Here is a 13,745-nt window from a genome sequence, read left to right on the forward strand (position 1 = left end):
AAAAAATAATAATAAAAAAAAAAGCTTGTGTGCTTCCTAGTGCATGTGTTAAAGCACTTAATGGGATATTCTTTTGCTGGTGTTACTTTGGTCATGTTCTTTTTCCTAGGTTCTTTGCTGCTTTGTTAACTGCTGTGCTGACATACCACCTGGCTTGGGTCCCAACAGTAATGCCGGTTGACCATCCTCCCATAAAGGCCTTCTCCGAGAAGCGCACATCACAGTCTGTGAACATGCTGGCAAAATCCCATCCATATAACCCTCTCTGGGCACAGCTTGGTCAGTAGGAAATAGAAAGCTTCAGACTTGTCTGTAACTAGCACCTTCTTGTGTCCACCCCTCTTATCTCAGAGCTACTTGTGATCCAGATCGCGCTTGCTGATGTACCTTGCTGTAAGATGGGCAGAGCTACCAACAGGTGTCTTGCACCTCGTTAAACAGAGAATTTGGAGGCCAGTTTAAATAGCCTGAGTCCTCTGCTTTTTTTCTTAGTCCCTCATTATCATCCTCTGTTACACTGCCTGGATAAGTAATTTAGTACAGAAGTATTAAGATGGTGCAAATGCTGTGAATAATCTGAACAGTCTGGGAAGAACAAGACTGGATAGAGGGGAGTTCTCTGGGCCTTGGAGGCTGTTCATAGTTGAAACTGCCCTGGCTACGTCCTTTTATCTCTTTCTCACAGAGCTAGGATGGACACCAAGACAACAGAGTAGAAGTCTGGCAACTGGCACTACCTCTATTCATTCACAGCTATGTGAGTGGGCATGGGCCAAAATATTCTTTCTATGCCCAGGTCCTCAGGCTGTTCTTTGACAAATATTTTATAGCTTTTAAGTTATCTTGATAGAGGGGATTAAATAACTGCTGTCAAATGAGTAGGTGAGTAAGAGCTGAGAGAATAACGCTGCCAGTGGTATATTTCTGAAAATTCTTCCTTTAGGAACCAGCTGTGAGTCTGATGTCAGATTGGCCCTAACTTTAACTGACATATTGCCATGTAAAATAACACACATGTACACCAAAACAATAATGTGACTTTTATACTGTGCTGCTGATTGTTTCTTGCTAATTGTCTCAGATATGTTTGTTTTTCTCAGCTATCTTTATAAAAGTAAGAGTTGCTACATTGGCAGGTATGTTTCCTTGTTTAGGATGTCTTTAGAGTGTTTATGCAGAGGACTAATGGATTAGACTTGGAGGGTAAAATAGCAGCTTGCTCAGGGTTTTGAGAATGGAGCCAGGCCTGGGGCTAAAAAAAGCAGCTGGACTGGACGTGTAAGATCAACAGTAGCTCTTGTGGTCACTTCCAGGAGCTACCACTGATGACTAATCAAGAATCTATTTCTCATCTCACCTCCCCAGGTTGTATGTTGCTACCAGCATTGGCCTAGTCAATTTCTCAGTACCTGAACTCAAAATTATTTCTGCTTTTCTTTTGTTCCTATAAAGCCCAAAAGCCATTATCTGGTCATTGCAATAATTGATAATGAAAGTAAGATGTTGCCCTCTGCTGGTGGTCTTTAGAAAGAGGTGGAGGGGAAACAAAAAACTCATTGAGCTTAGTGCTTTAAAATAGAAATTACTTTTTGTTAAGGAAAGGATTTTGCTGTGCCTATATACTTCCTCCCTCAGACCCATGTTTTTGTTACATATCAATTACAATTACATACTGATAAAACTATAAGTACCACTGTTAGGAAGGCATAATGCTGTCTTAAATGTCAACTTCAATCTATTTGTCCTAACAGTTGACATTACTATGTTTTGAAAACCACAATTTTGAATTTTTGTCCTGACTTATTGGTAATGGTTTTATTTAAAAGTCAATTGTGCAAATGAACATGAAGCCTGAATCTGATTTCCGTAGCAACTCTGCTCAACTCAAAAGTAAAAAGGTATCTTCCCATTTCCTTTCCTAGTGCTAGTCCTTGTAGCCCACCTGGCATTGACGCAAATTCCAGCTGAGTAATCTGAAGCCCGCTTTCCATTAGTGAAGAGTGAATTTGCTGGTGTGTTAAGGCTGTGGGGCTAGTTGCAAGGGTGTTCTTAATGGGGGGGGGGAAGACGCTGATGCCACCACACAGCAGCTTCTCCAATGCATTGCTGGCGTTATGGGAAATGGCAGATCTTGGCAGGGGTGACAGTAACTGAAAGAAGTGGAATTGCTGTCTCACTGATCCTTGTTTTGTAGGGATGGAGTTGGGAGCCTTATTCCTTTTATGTTCTGTATGGTGAAGAGGGGGCTGAGCATAAATGTGTTTGTATTTTTGTTGTGTGGGGTTTTTTTTCTGTTTTAGTCTCCTCATGTTGAAACCAGAGGTTCATGAAGCTCTGATTTTAACTTTCATTTAGGGTAGCTTCTTGAGGTCTAGCACAAAATCCTGGTGGCAAACTCGGTCCAGAACATTTGAGCAGCCCTGAGCAAGGACTTGGCATCTAAACAAATTGGGTAGATTAGCAGGTAGCTGATAAAGCCACGCTTCAGAGAAGCCTGATTTCAGGGTGAACACTTATGATGGATAAAGAAAATTGAGCTGATGGTTGTCTCCTGTCTGCTGGTGACATCAGCCACAGTTTGCTTAGGCAAAGACAATTTGATGAGTGTTCTCTCATAGGTGTCAGATGAAGACAATTGGGTTAACTGAACCTGGTAATAGACATCTCTTGAGTTCACCCATCTTTGTCTGATAAGACATCTTACCTTATTTACTTTCTATGTTTACCTCTGCCAGAACTTCAGGGCAGAAACCTCTCAGCTGATAGAGGATTATAGGCAGCTGAAGACGGTTATGACTCTCCCAAACAAATATGTTGAAAGCAGGATATGTATGATCTTAGTTCTGTTTGAAAAACAAAACCCCAGCAGTTATCCAGGATAAACAGGCTTGCAAATAGGCAGTTCCTGGGGGGAACTGAGGAGGGAGACACACTTCTGTTGTAGTGTCTGCCTCTCATTTTGCAGTTGTATTTTTAGCGAATACATTTTCTAGTTCTCTGCCACCCCCTGCCAAGGATCAATGCTCATGTTAGTGAGGTTGACTCCATGTACCTAGAAGTGCGCATGCCTGGCCCAGTCGGGTAGTTACATGCTTCTTTTTTTCAGAACCTTGTTTATAAAGCTAACATTGAATCCTTTATTACTTTTCTATATTGGTCCTGAAAAAAGTAATTTAGATTTTAACTGTGTGAAAATTCTTGTGTTTAACAGAAAAAGCAACTGCAGTAAAAACATAGCAACTTTAATGTGAAAGAAAATGAGTAGAAAAATAGAAAATAGTATAGCTGGATCTATATTCCTTTTCACCCTGTGTTGTGTTAATTTCCAGGTGATTATATCTTGTGAGCATCATGTAAGTAAAATCTTTAGTGGCTTTGAACAGAAAGAAACTGAGTAATAGCAGCTAATCCCTCACAAAAACACCAAAACCCTTCTGGACAAAAACCAAGAATAAGGAGTGCTAGGGGTCATCTTTTGTTATTCTTTGTTTTAAACTTTTACGAACTTACTGTGAACGAAACAAACTGCCTGATTTGTGTCCATAGTAAATGCTGTTTCAAAATGTGTTGAATTTAAGCTTATAGCACAACCAAACATAAACATGTGATTTTTGTTTTGTTTTCCTGTATAGGTGATCTCTATGGTGCCATAGGCTCTCCAGTGAGATTGACTCGAACTGTTATTGTTGGAAAACGCAAGGAATTGGTTCAGCGCTTGCTCTATGTTCTAACTTACTTCATTCGGTGCTCTGAGCTGCAGGAAAATCAGCTGACGTGGAGTGAGAAGGCTGGGGTAGGAGAGCAAGTGCTAAATGGAAGTAAGATCACAACTGCCCTAGAAAAGGGAGAGGTAGAGGAGTCCGATTATGTCGTTGTCACTGTTAAAAATGAACCTGCTCTTGTGCCTCCAGTCCTACCTCCAAAGAATGATGTAAGTAAGAACAATAGTATTGCAGACTGGGCACATGACCCAGAAAGCACTCATGCTGCCCCAGCCTCTTCAAAAGAAAAGAAAGAAGCGATAGGAAAGGCCAGTCAGAACGCCGAAGCATCTGTTGACTGTCTAACTAGCAATTTTCGTAAGGAAACAGCTGATGGTAGAAAAAGAATTGTCACTGATACAGGAGTTGTATCCTACCACTTTGAAGAGCCATCTAAATTGGAGGATTTAACAGATATAAAGAAGAACAAGAATCAGAATGAGACAAAAGTGGAAAACCAGTTGTCTGGTAGGTCATCTGCATTACCTTGTCCTGAAAGGTCTTGCCACAGGAGTTCACACTTGGAAAAGGTCACTTTTCAGATTGGAAGTTCTGCATCACCAGAGTCAGACTTAGAAACTCATAAAAGAGAAATGGAAGAAAATCTGAAAGCATTCAGAAAAAATCCAGAGGTGATACATTGTGCCTCAACTTCCACAAATCTGCCTGTGGATGCTTGCCGGAATCAAAAAGAAAGTTGTGGAGCTGCCTTTATACCCTTCAGTAAACATGATGTTTGTTATGCACAAACCTCACCTTGTGAGGGGAAGGAGAATCTACTTAACCAACATATAGAAAGTAAAGAAGCTGAAATGAATTTAGTGAACACAATATCTAGTGAACCAGTTTTGCCCATGGATAATGTAGAAACCGTAAAATTGCCAAGCCTGAAAGAAACTAGAACTTTATGCTCTGGCAATCTGCAGAACTGTTCCTCTAGCTCTGTAGAAATAGGTTGTGCTGTCAAACAGGATTCCCCTAAAGTAGGTGCTAAAGATGTCCCCTATGGGGATGCTGGAAGAAAAAGCTCCTTCAGAGCTGAAGGGGACATTCCAAGGAATGAGAGTTCAGACAGTGCTCTTGGAGCCAGTGATGAAGAAGGTGATTGTTGTATCCCTGATGAAGTACATCATGATAATGTCAGCAAAAGACCTGAAGAGTTTGCAGAAGTGGAACTTCCTTTACCAAGGTAAAGTAGTTTAATTTAGAACTAAATGGAGTCAAAAGTTGTTGCTGCTTCAGAGGTGTTCAGGATTTAAAGTCTGAAATCCTCTGGGATCTTAGCTAGGTTCCTTGCAAGCAAATCCGTAACAAACACTGATGTGGTTAAGATTCTTGTAACCAGGCTTGGCAAAAAGAAAACTAAGCCAGAGCGGGTTTAGGTAGTGAAATTCTGTGACAAAGATGCCCTTCATATGTCTTTTTGATTGCTTTTTATATAAACTGCCTGTAACATTTAGTGTTAGACAAAACATCTGAGGACAAGCGAATTTGACAAAGAGGGATTTGAAATAAAGACGTCCTGTTTGAAGACTTTTGAGCTTTACAGGTACAATTGGAGTTTGCTCATGCTTAAGGTAGGTAACTAGAAAGAGTTTGCTGCTTGGGCTGAGTTGGAGAAAATGCAAATTTAGCAATCTGTTAGCTGCAGAACTGGGAGCTCATTCATACCACAAGCTCTAATACATGTAGATTTGCCTTTTTGTAAATTTGAAGGCATCGATACATTGTTCAAGTTCAGCTTTTAAAATATTTCTTTGAAAGAGCACCAGTAATTGGTTTTGTGTATTTTGAGTACAGTGTTGATTGATACTTGCAGTAGAAGCAGGGGTAATAAAACAAACTTCTCATTCGTGTAAAATCTGAATGCAGTTTGTCAAGCAAGGATCTTACCTGCTTTGTATTTCTGTGTTTCAGGTCAAATACAATCAGCAGTCAATGTGTGAAAAATTTTGGAAGATCACTTCTAGGTGGTTACTGTCATACATATGTACCTGATCTAGTGCTGCATGGAATAAATAATGATGAAAAACTCAAGCAGTGTCTACTAGCAGACCTACTTCATGCAATGCATGTGAGTTAATGTATGGTTCTGAGTCACAGCAGTAGTTGAGATATTACTGAGATCTACAGAAGCAGGTCCTCTGAAGAGGTTTCTTTGTACTGTGGCTGTTTTTAACAGCCACACCTGTCTTCCTTCTTGGAAGATGTAAACCCTTAATGCATTGTATGCAAAGCCTGTTCACACAAGAATCACCTGTGCTTTCCTTTATACTATCTTCAGGTTTCTCTTCAGAGATAAACACAAGGAAAATTGTTTGCAACTTCAAGTTACAAACAAGGAAAAAACCTCAAACTGCTTTGCATCTCAGTCACAATAGCAGACAATTATCTATATATAATAAAAATTATATGCAAGTTGAAACATCTTATTTTGCTACTAGTGGCATGTGTTGCAAGGGAGATGAAGTCTTGTGGAGGCTTATATTATACTAGACTGTAGCAGAACAACTAGCTACAGAAAGTGTCTATAGGCAGGAACTTTGCCAAGTTCTTACTGTACTTCAGGTACTCCTAAATTATATAATTAATAACTAACCTTTCACTAAAGTAACTGTGAGACCTTGGTATGCAATTTTAAATGTTTATCTAGTAATTGTCAACTGCTGTTCTGCAGCAATTAAGAATCATCCTGCTAGAATGAGTTCATGTACTATCTGGAACAGTGATGCATATGTATGTAACTTCTTTAAACAATACCAGATTGGTCTTATACAATATTGTCTCTTTATACATACGCTGCCTTGATTGTGCAGAGTGAAATCCTTCATATAGCTCTGAAACATTAAATATGCTTTCGCGCACTGGATCAGTAGAATTATTCTTCTTTCTATTTTGGAAGAAACTTGTCTTCTGAGGGAAGGTGGAATATTTGAAGAAAAATATTGGAGTAGTAGTTTTGAAGCACTACTTAAATGCCTTGAATAAATTGTTAGTTAAGACTTAACTGACCCGATGCTGTGGGACCTAAACTCTGTCACTGAAGTTGGTGTTCCTTGTCATTTTCGAGATGCCTTTGGTTTCCTATTGGTTCCCTTATTCCCTGCCTCAGTGTGAATAAAAGTAGAACCTCAAACTGAGTTGCGAAAATGTATATGAAAGTGTTCCATAATGTTTGTGCTCTGTATCTGTTGCAGCATCCAGTGCTAGATGAGCCCATAGCAGAAGCTGTCTGCATTATTGCAGACACAGATAAATGGAACGTACAAGTAGCTACAAGCCAGAGAAAGATGATGGACAATATGAAGTTAGGCAAGGATGTTTTGGTTTCAAGTCAAGTATCCAGTTTATTGCAATCTATTTTACAGCTTTACAAACTCAACGTCCCAGCTGACTTTGTAAGTATTTCTTTACTGGAGACTGTAGATTATGAAAGTTGCTTAGCTTAAGTAGCAAAAGCAGAGTTTTGTACACTGTGCTGCTATACCAATGAACTGATGCCTGAAGTACTCAGAGTTTGTACAATATATTTGAGAGAATGAATGGTACGGTCCAGTAACAGATACTGTTTTATCTCTAACTTACATGTAATAGATCAGATTCAAGTTAACTACTCAAAAATATATATGATAAAACTAAAGTTGTTCAGGGAATTTTAGCATGGTTCTCGTGTGTTTATGTTTAGGGCTCGTAACTTTGGCTTTTATTTTTTTGTTTATATAATTTCCACACTTGTCTTTAAGTTGTTGAAGCTTCTATCTACCCAAGACTGTTTCTAGCATACAGCTTACTGTTCTTGGGCTTTCAATCCAACCCCATGCAGGGGATGTCTCCTCTCTCCTCCCCAAATAATTGTGCCTGTGTTTACTTGATCCTTCTGTTTATGCATGTCTTAGCCAGCTCTGTCAGCAAGTATTGTCTCAGGTAACCTTGCCAGTGTCCCCATAGAGTTGTGGGAGGAGACTAAAACCTGAAAACACCTGGGGGTGGATGGATTGCAGCAGGGGATTGTTATATTGCATTATTCCTATCCCACAACATCCTTTCCTGTCCTCGTTAGTAGTGGAGTTCATCAAAGTTCATCATTTGCTCTGATCAGAGCAAATCAGTAATGCTGGTTTTGCTGATTACAACAAAATTACCCACAAGTGTCACAGTGGTAATTATAATGCAGTTTTATCGCATGATTGTAGGCGAGGGGAGATAGGCTGGATTTTTCAGTAGTCACTCCTTTTTCAATTAACTGAATTGCTTTGTCCTTCAGCAGATAGTCTTGAGAAACTTTGTAGGAGCCTGTGTAATGGCTGTGCTAGCAGATGGAAGAGGAAGATAGAACACTAACAGCTGTAAATAATATTAGTTGCACTGTTTTGAATAAAATTAGTGGTATTGATTATGCTAAGTTCTTGAAGTCAAATGCTAGGCAAAATATGCTGTCAGCATTGTCTCTGGATTCTTTTGGGCATTGAAAAATATACAACTTTGGTTAAAATTATATCTTAATGCTTGCACAGTTGCACCTAAAATTCTGACACTTTTAATCTGAATAGTTGATTCTGCAACTGAATCGTTCTTTCCAATGTTGCCCTTGTGTTTGTGTATGCAGTTTCTGTATGGTTTGTATGGTGCGGGAGGTGTTTGGAGGTAGAATATGTTTCAGGGATTTTTTTATTTCAGTTTTTCTTGGAAAACAGCACAGTGAAGTGACAATGCTAGGAGTTTGTAAATTTTCTATAATCCATGTGAGATACACTTTGATCCTTCTGTCAGTGGTTTTTACAACTCTTTACTTAAACAAAACCATCGGTGCATGGAAACTGCATTCCACTAAACTCTAGGGGGAGAAGTGTGACTCTTTTGTAGTGGTTCTATTGATTTAAATTTTGACAAAAGCATATTGATCAGAGATGAACATAAAGCAGTATGTTTGAAGTTTCCTTTAGGGGAGTGCACATTCTTTTTACATGCAGTTACTGCTCAGGTGAGTACGTTTTTGGGGTTTGTGGTATAACAAAAAACAAAGCCCAACTTTTGAAACTGGATGAAAGGCAAGTGGCGATACCTTTTTTGTGGCACTTTAGGCTGGTAACCATACTGCAGAGAGCTTCGCAACGTGCCACGGTGAGAAGGAAGTGATTTTCCTAACTGCTGCATGTCAGCAATATGTCGAAAGTTTTACTTGCGTGTTTAAACTCTTTTTAGCTACTTCCCTACTTTTAGAAGTGACTTGATGTTTTTGTTTTGTTTTGTATTTTCCATTTAGTCAATGAGGAAAGCTGCAGAGGAAGCTAACAGTTATAAAAAAAAAAAAACCCAAAACCAAAAACCCAAAACTTGCGGACATTTTAAACAAAATGGATTCATGTACCAAGCTTACAGGGAGAAATGTTTTTTGATTCTTTGCATCAGGAGAAGATAATCTTATAAAGAATCTCTCTTAGAATAACGTGAGATTCTTCCTTACTCCCTCACACCTTAAAATAATAATATAAAATCCATAATCCTTTGGCGTGAGTACTGGAATTGAAATATGTTGAACTGCTACTTTGTGAATCAGCTGCATGCTCCCTTCAACCACTGAGGAAGTGTTCATAGGCTTTTTGCATTAGGGTTGCCTGTAATGGAAAAGAGTATTTCCCGTTCAGCTAGAATCAAAAGTGTTACAAGTATAATGACTTGACTGAAAACTCACTTGAAGTGAATAGATAAACTACTCTCAAAACACTTTTGCCTTTCCTCCACTGGTGGCAGTGATCTTACTTTACTACTGTGTAGTAGTTTTTATAATGCCTCTTTATCTTCCACGGTTAAGACCTAATATAAACTCAGAGAATCATTAAAAATCTTCATCTTGCTCCAGACCAGAAAATACATGGTAGACTACCTACAAGTATGAGTCTTTTCTTTGCCCATTATTTTTTAATTACCAGAACTGGTTTCACAGGATCTCGTTTCTAATACTTATGGCTTTCATTCAACTTGAAAAGTACATCAGGCAATGGCCTAAAGCTGTTTGCTGCTACTGTTTCTAATTGCTGTCTATACCTGCCAGATGATTATATATTTGATAATATGAGGTTCTGCATGCATTTCCTGCTTTCATCTCCTGGAGTTTGGAGAGCTGAACTAATTTAACTTTTTTGAAGTGGTCATCATGGTGGAAATAAGGAATATATCAATTTGAATATACCTTTGTCCTAGAACAAAATACCTGATAAGGCATCCTACCTACTCATCTTGTGAAGACATCGTACCTGCTGTCCGTGTCTTATGAAAATAAACGCTCTCTCTCTTTGAAGCTAAGGTTCATCTGCTCTCCTGCAGTTGGTGTGTGAGAAATTACCATGCATCACATGGCTGTATTTAAAAATAACACACGTTTCTAGCATGCTACTGCTGAAAGAAAAGGGGACTAATTAAATTGTTTTTTCAGTTTGAACTACTATGTTTTGGCAAGCAGCCAAATGTTAAAGCAATTTTAAACTAGAAGTACCTAGAACTAATTAATACAAATGGCTAAAAAGGATTCATAACCTAGCTTCTATTGTAAAGTAGTGAGCAGAAGAGCTATAAAATTATGACAAGTAAGATAATAGTGTCGTCTAGTTCTTGAGTCTTAGTTTCTTGAATGCAGATCCCTAGAGGTGTGGTGCTAATTTTAGGAGCTGTTGTCTAAACTGAGTCTTTCAGAAAAAATAGTACTGACAACAAAGACATCTTGATCCAAGTAGTCTGGTTTGATTCTTAGTAAGATGTCTTGAGTGTCTTTGAGCCTGGTTAAAACTATTTAGGTCAACAGAAACACTGTGGCTGACTTGAGTGGGAAATGAATGTGCTGTTTATGCTGCCCAAGAAAGCTGGAATGCCCCAGTTTTATGAGGGGGTTCCCCTTTGAGGGGGTAGTGTTAACTTTTTAATGGTGCCAGCACAGCTGTAACAAAACCAGTTGCCTCTTCTAGATTTTTGAGTGGAGATTTAGTTCGAAAGATATTCTAGCTTAGATAAAAGCTGAAATCATATGCTTCCATTCCTGTAAAGTTTGCATGCAATTGCTAAAGCCGTTCTGAGGTTTTTGGTCTGTGTTTACAGTGCATAATGCATCTTGAGGATAGACTACAAGAGATGTATCTCAAAAGCAAAATGCTTTCAGAATATCTGCGAGGACATACAAGAGTGCATGTAAAAGAACTAGGAATGGTATTGGGGTGAGTATTACAGTATTGGTTAATGGCAAAACTTGGGGCAGTTATTTTCTTTTCCAGTTTCTGAATGTTGGTATCTTGTTCCCATGAGGACTTGCTTCTTCATATCTAGCACTTTATTGTTTGTCTAATAAAGTGTAAAAGTGGGTTCTACTGAACCATCTGGAAATCAAAAGGAAACAGTTCTACAGCAAGAACCAGTTACTTGTCATTCTTAAATCTTCAGAATGAAGAAAGTTTGGATTTTGGTCATGAGGATGTTATCCATGAATTCATACACATTCCTTCTGTCTCAGTCTCCCCTGATGAAAGCTTCATCCCAACAAATACTTCAAAATTTTTGGTTAGGTGGTGCAGTTGTATATTGAGGGAAGAAGGCTTCTCAAAAAGCAGGTGTAAGAAAAACAGATGTCAGCTCTGGCAGCTGTCTTCTAACAATAGTACTTGATTGGCATATGATCTTTAGGGATGCACCTGCTGACAGCAGAAGAGGGGAAAGGGGAAGAAGTGAATACACATTCCCAAGAAGATGGGTTTTAGCACTGCAGGCAAAACTTAATTTATCTTTATCCAGGCTGTTCAGGATTTCATATTGGGAACTGTAGTTGTAAGTAAGTGAAACCCAGAAATAAGCACTTTTCTCAGTGTGTGTACATGTGTACAGATATATATATATAAAAATATATGGATAGGTCCTGGCCTCTGAGCAGCTTTACATTTGGAAATGGTTGGAAACCAAACACTGCATTTGAGAGACATTCCTGGTACTGTTATTGCACAGTAATGAATTCATTCCAGATTTTGGTCTTTTTTGGTAAAAGTGCTACTGTATGGTGAACTGAGTTATACTCAAAACATGAAATGCAGAATCTTCTGTAAGCTGATGTTTAGTACTTTCTTAAAATGGGCTTATTGGTGCCTACTGACTGGTAAGATTAAAGCTAAGGCTTATGGTTTGGTAAATAAATAAAAGGTTTTATTTAAACCCCAAAAGATTATATACCACTACATACAACACTGCTATCTTTTGACTTAAATGGTAGCATACTTCTTGATTTTAAACATTATTACCTACCTTTACTGGTATATAATGAGTAATGGAAATAATAATGTAACAAGTAACTCAGTATAGCAAGACACTTCCAGTTTCTTTAAAGTGGATAAAAAATACCTTCTTGTGTTTCTGTTTTGTGAAGGTGATTGCGTATTTTAAAGTCTGTCTCTCTTTTTAATTTCTAGGATTGAATCCAATGACTTGCCTTTGTTGGCTGCTATAGCAAGTACTCATTCCCCGTATGTTGCTCAAATACTCTTATAAATTAGAATCTCAGGATAGTCATTTCCTTAAAGTAAAACAAACAAAATGGGAATGTTGAATGAAGAACAGAGGTGCCAAACACTGGTAAAGGGGAACACTGAGGAAAGCAGGTGATGCCTGTACCTTCTACACCTTCTGATTCTGATTTCAAGCGGATGTTTTATGAGAGGACTTCAGTTTACATGACATAAAAGGCATTCAGGTTTTTCTTACGATCTCACTTCTGACTTAAAGCAAGAAAATGACTGCATCCTTGCATTTTATTTTTATTCAAAGGACAAAAGTTAACACTATACGGCAGACCAGGAGCTGCCGTCCAAAAGCTGCTCAAAACCATGAAGTAACAGTTAAAAGAACATGGGTTAGAATGGATTTTGCAATACTAGGCTTGTAAGTGTGGTGTATGTTTCTTTGCTGGGGAAGAGGAGGAGCTGTAAACTATGTATATAGCATTCCTATACACAAGTGTATTAGATGGGACATTTTCTAGCAGAGCATACACATGATTTTGTATAGTAGACATGATGGGCTCAGAACAAGGAACCTGGATTCAGAAGCCAAATGCAATGTGAGAATGGAGGTGTGCATGAGGTCATGTGACTTTTCCTTTGAAGAAGAAGAGGTTAAGAAAGCTATGGCTGCTTCTGTTTTAATGAGGAGGCATTCAGATGAGCCCATGGCTAGAAGTGGAATGGAATGGACTTCCAAGATAGGGATTTTGTGGGAAAGCCTTATGGAATTTCTGCTACAAGTTTACATTTGTTGCTGATGCAACTTCAATAACTCTTTTGAGTTTCTGTATGACTGTAGTCCTGGGAACTAAACCTGTGTCTTGGTGTCATCGAGTATTACTATTGCCGAGGAGTATGAATTTGACAGACTTTTGTATACCAGTGCTGTTAGTGCATGTCTGTGCACGTGCACTACACCAAGCAATGGGCACAAACCGAAGACAATCTTACTGGGGAAATAGAAGACAACAATCAGCCCCCCACCAAACCCTTAGTCACAAGTATTACTTTTTTCCAGCTACTAGTTGTCTCTTAGTAGGAATAAGAGGAGCATTGTTTGAAGTAAAATGAAATGTAGGGGGAAAACCCCAGTATTTGATATTACTATGAATGTTTGCAATTACCCTCTTTGATGCTACAGAAATCTTGAACTATCATCCGGGTGCCTTTCCTTAATAGGTTAACTACTCTGAGACCAGAAACTACTTCTCCACTAGTTGATACTGGCCTTCTGTGTTTCTAGAAAGCAAAATAAACTTTTGTATTTCACTGTTTTCATCTGGTTGATAACATGAATGTAAAAAATTGACTTTTTTGTGTAAAGTACTGTTGGGCTGGATATGAAACTATGGACCAGACTAAGGAGAGAGAACAAAGGATCAAAACAGACATTCTTAAAGAAATGGAAAACTCAATGTTGGACCGTTCTGTTGTGAGCCAGCATGAATGAGGT

The 13,745-nt window shown here is 38.6% G+C and overlaps 1 protein-coding gene across 1 annotated transcript; it reads left to right on the forward strand.

Annotated features, from left to right (window-relative positions):
- Positions 1 to 109: 109 nt before the first annotated feature.
- LOC104399172 (folliculin-interacting protein 2-like) lies at positions 110 to 12,281 on the forward strand (the record flags this gene model as incomplete). The annotated part of the gene is made up of 6 exons (XM_010022400.1): positions 110 to 279; positions 3,633 to 4,950; positions 5,679 to 5,835; positions 6,959 to 7,159; positions 10,851 to 10,966; positions 12,203 to 12,281. Coding segments are annotated over 6 exons (2,041 nt in total), but the record flags the coding sequence as incomplete, so codon positions are not given.
- Between the last annotated feature and the right edge of the window lie 1,464 nt (positions 12,282 to 13,745).

Source organism: Nestor notabilis, unplaced genomic scaffold, assembly GCF_000696875.1.
Source record: "Nestor notabilis isolate BGI_N333 unplaced genomic scaffold, ASM69687v1 scaffold21919, whole genome shotgun sequence".
NCBI lineage: Eukaryota > Metazoa > Chordata > Aves > Psittaciformes > Psittacidae > Nestor > Nestor notabilis.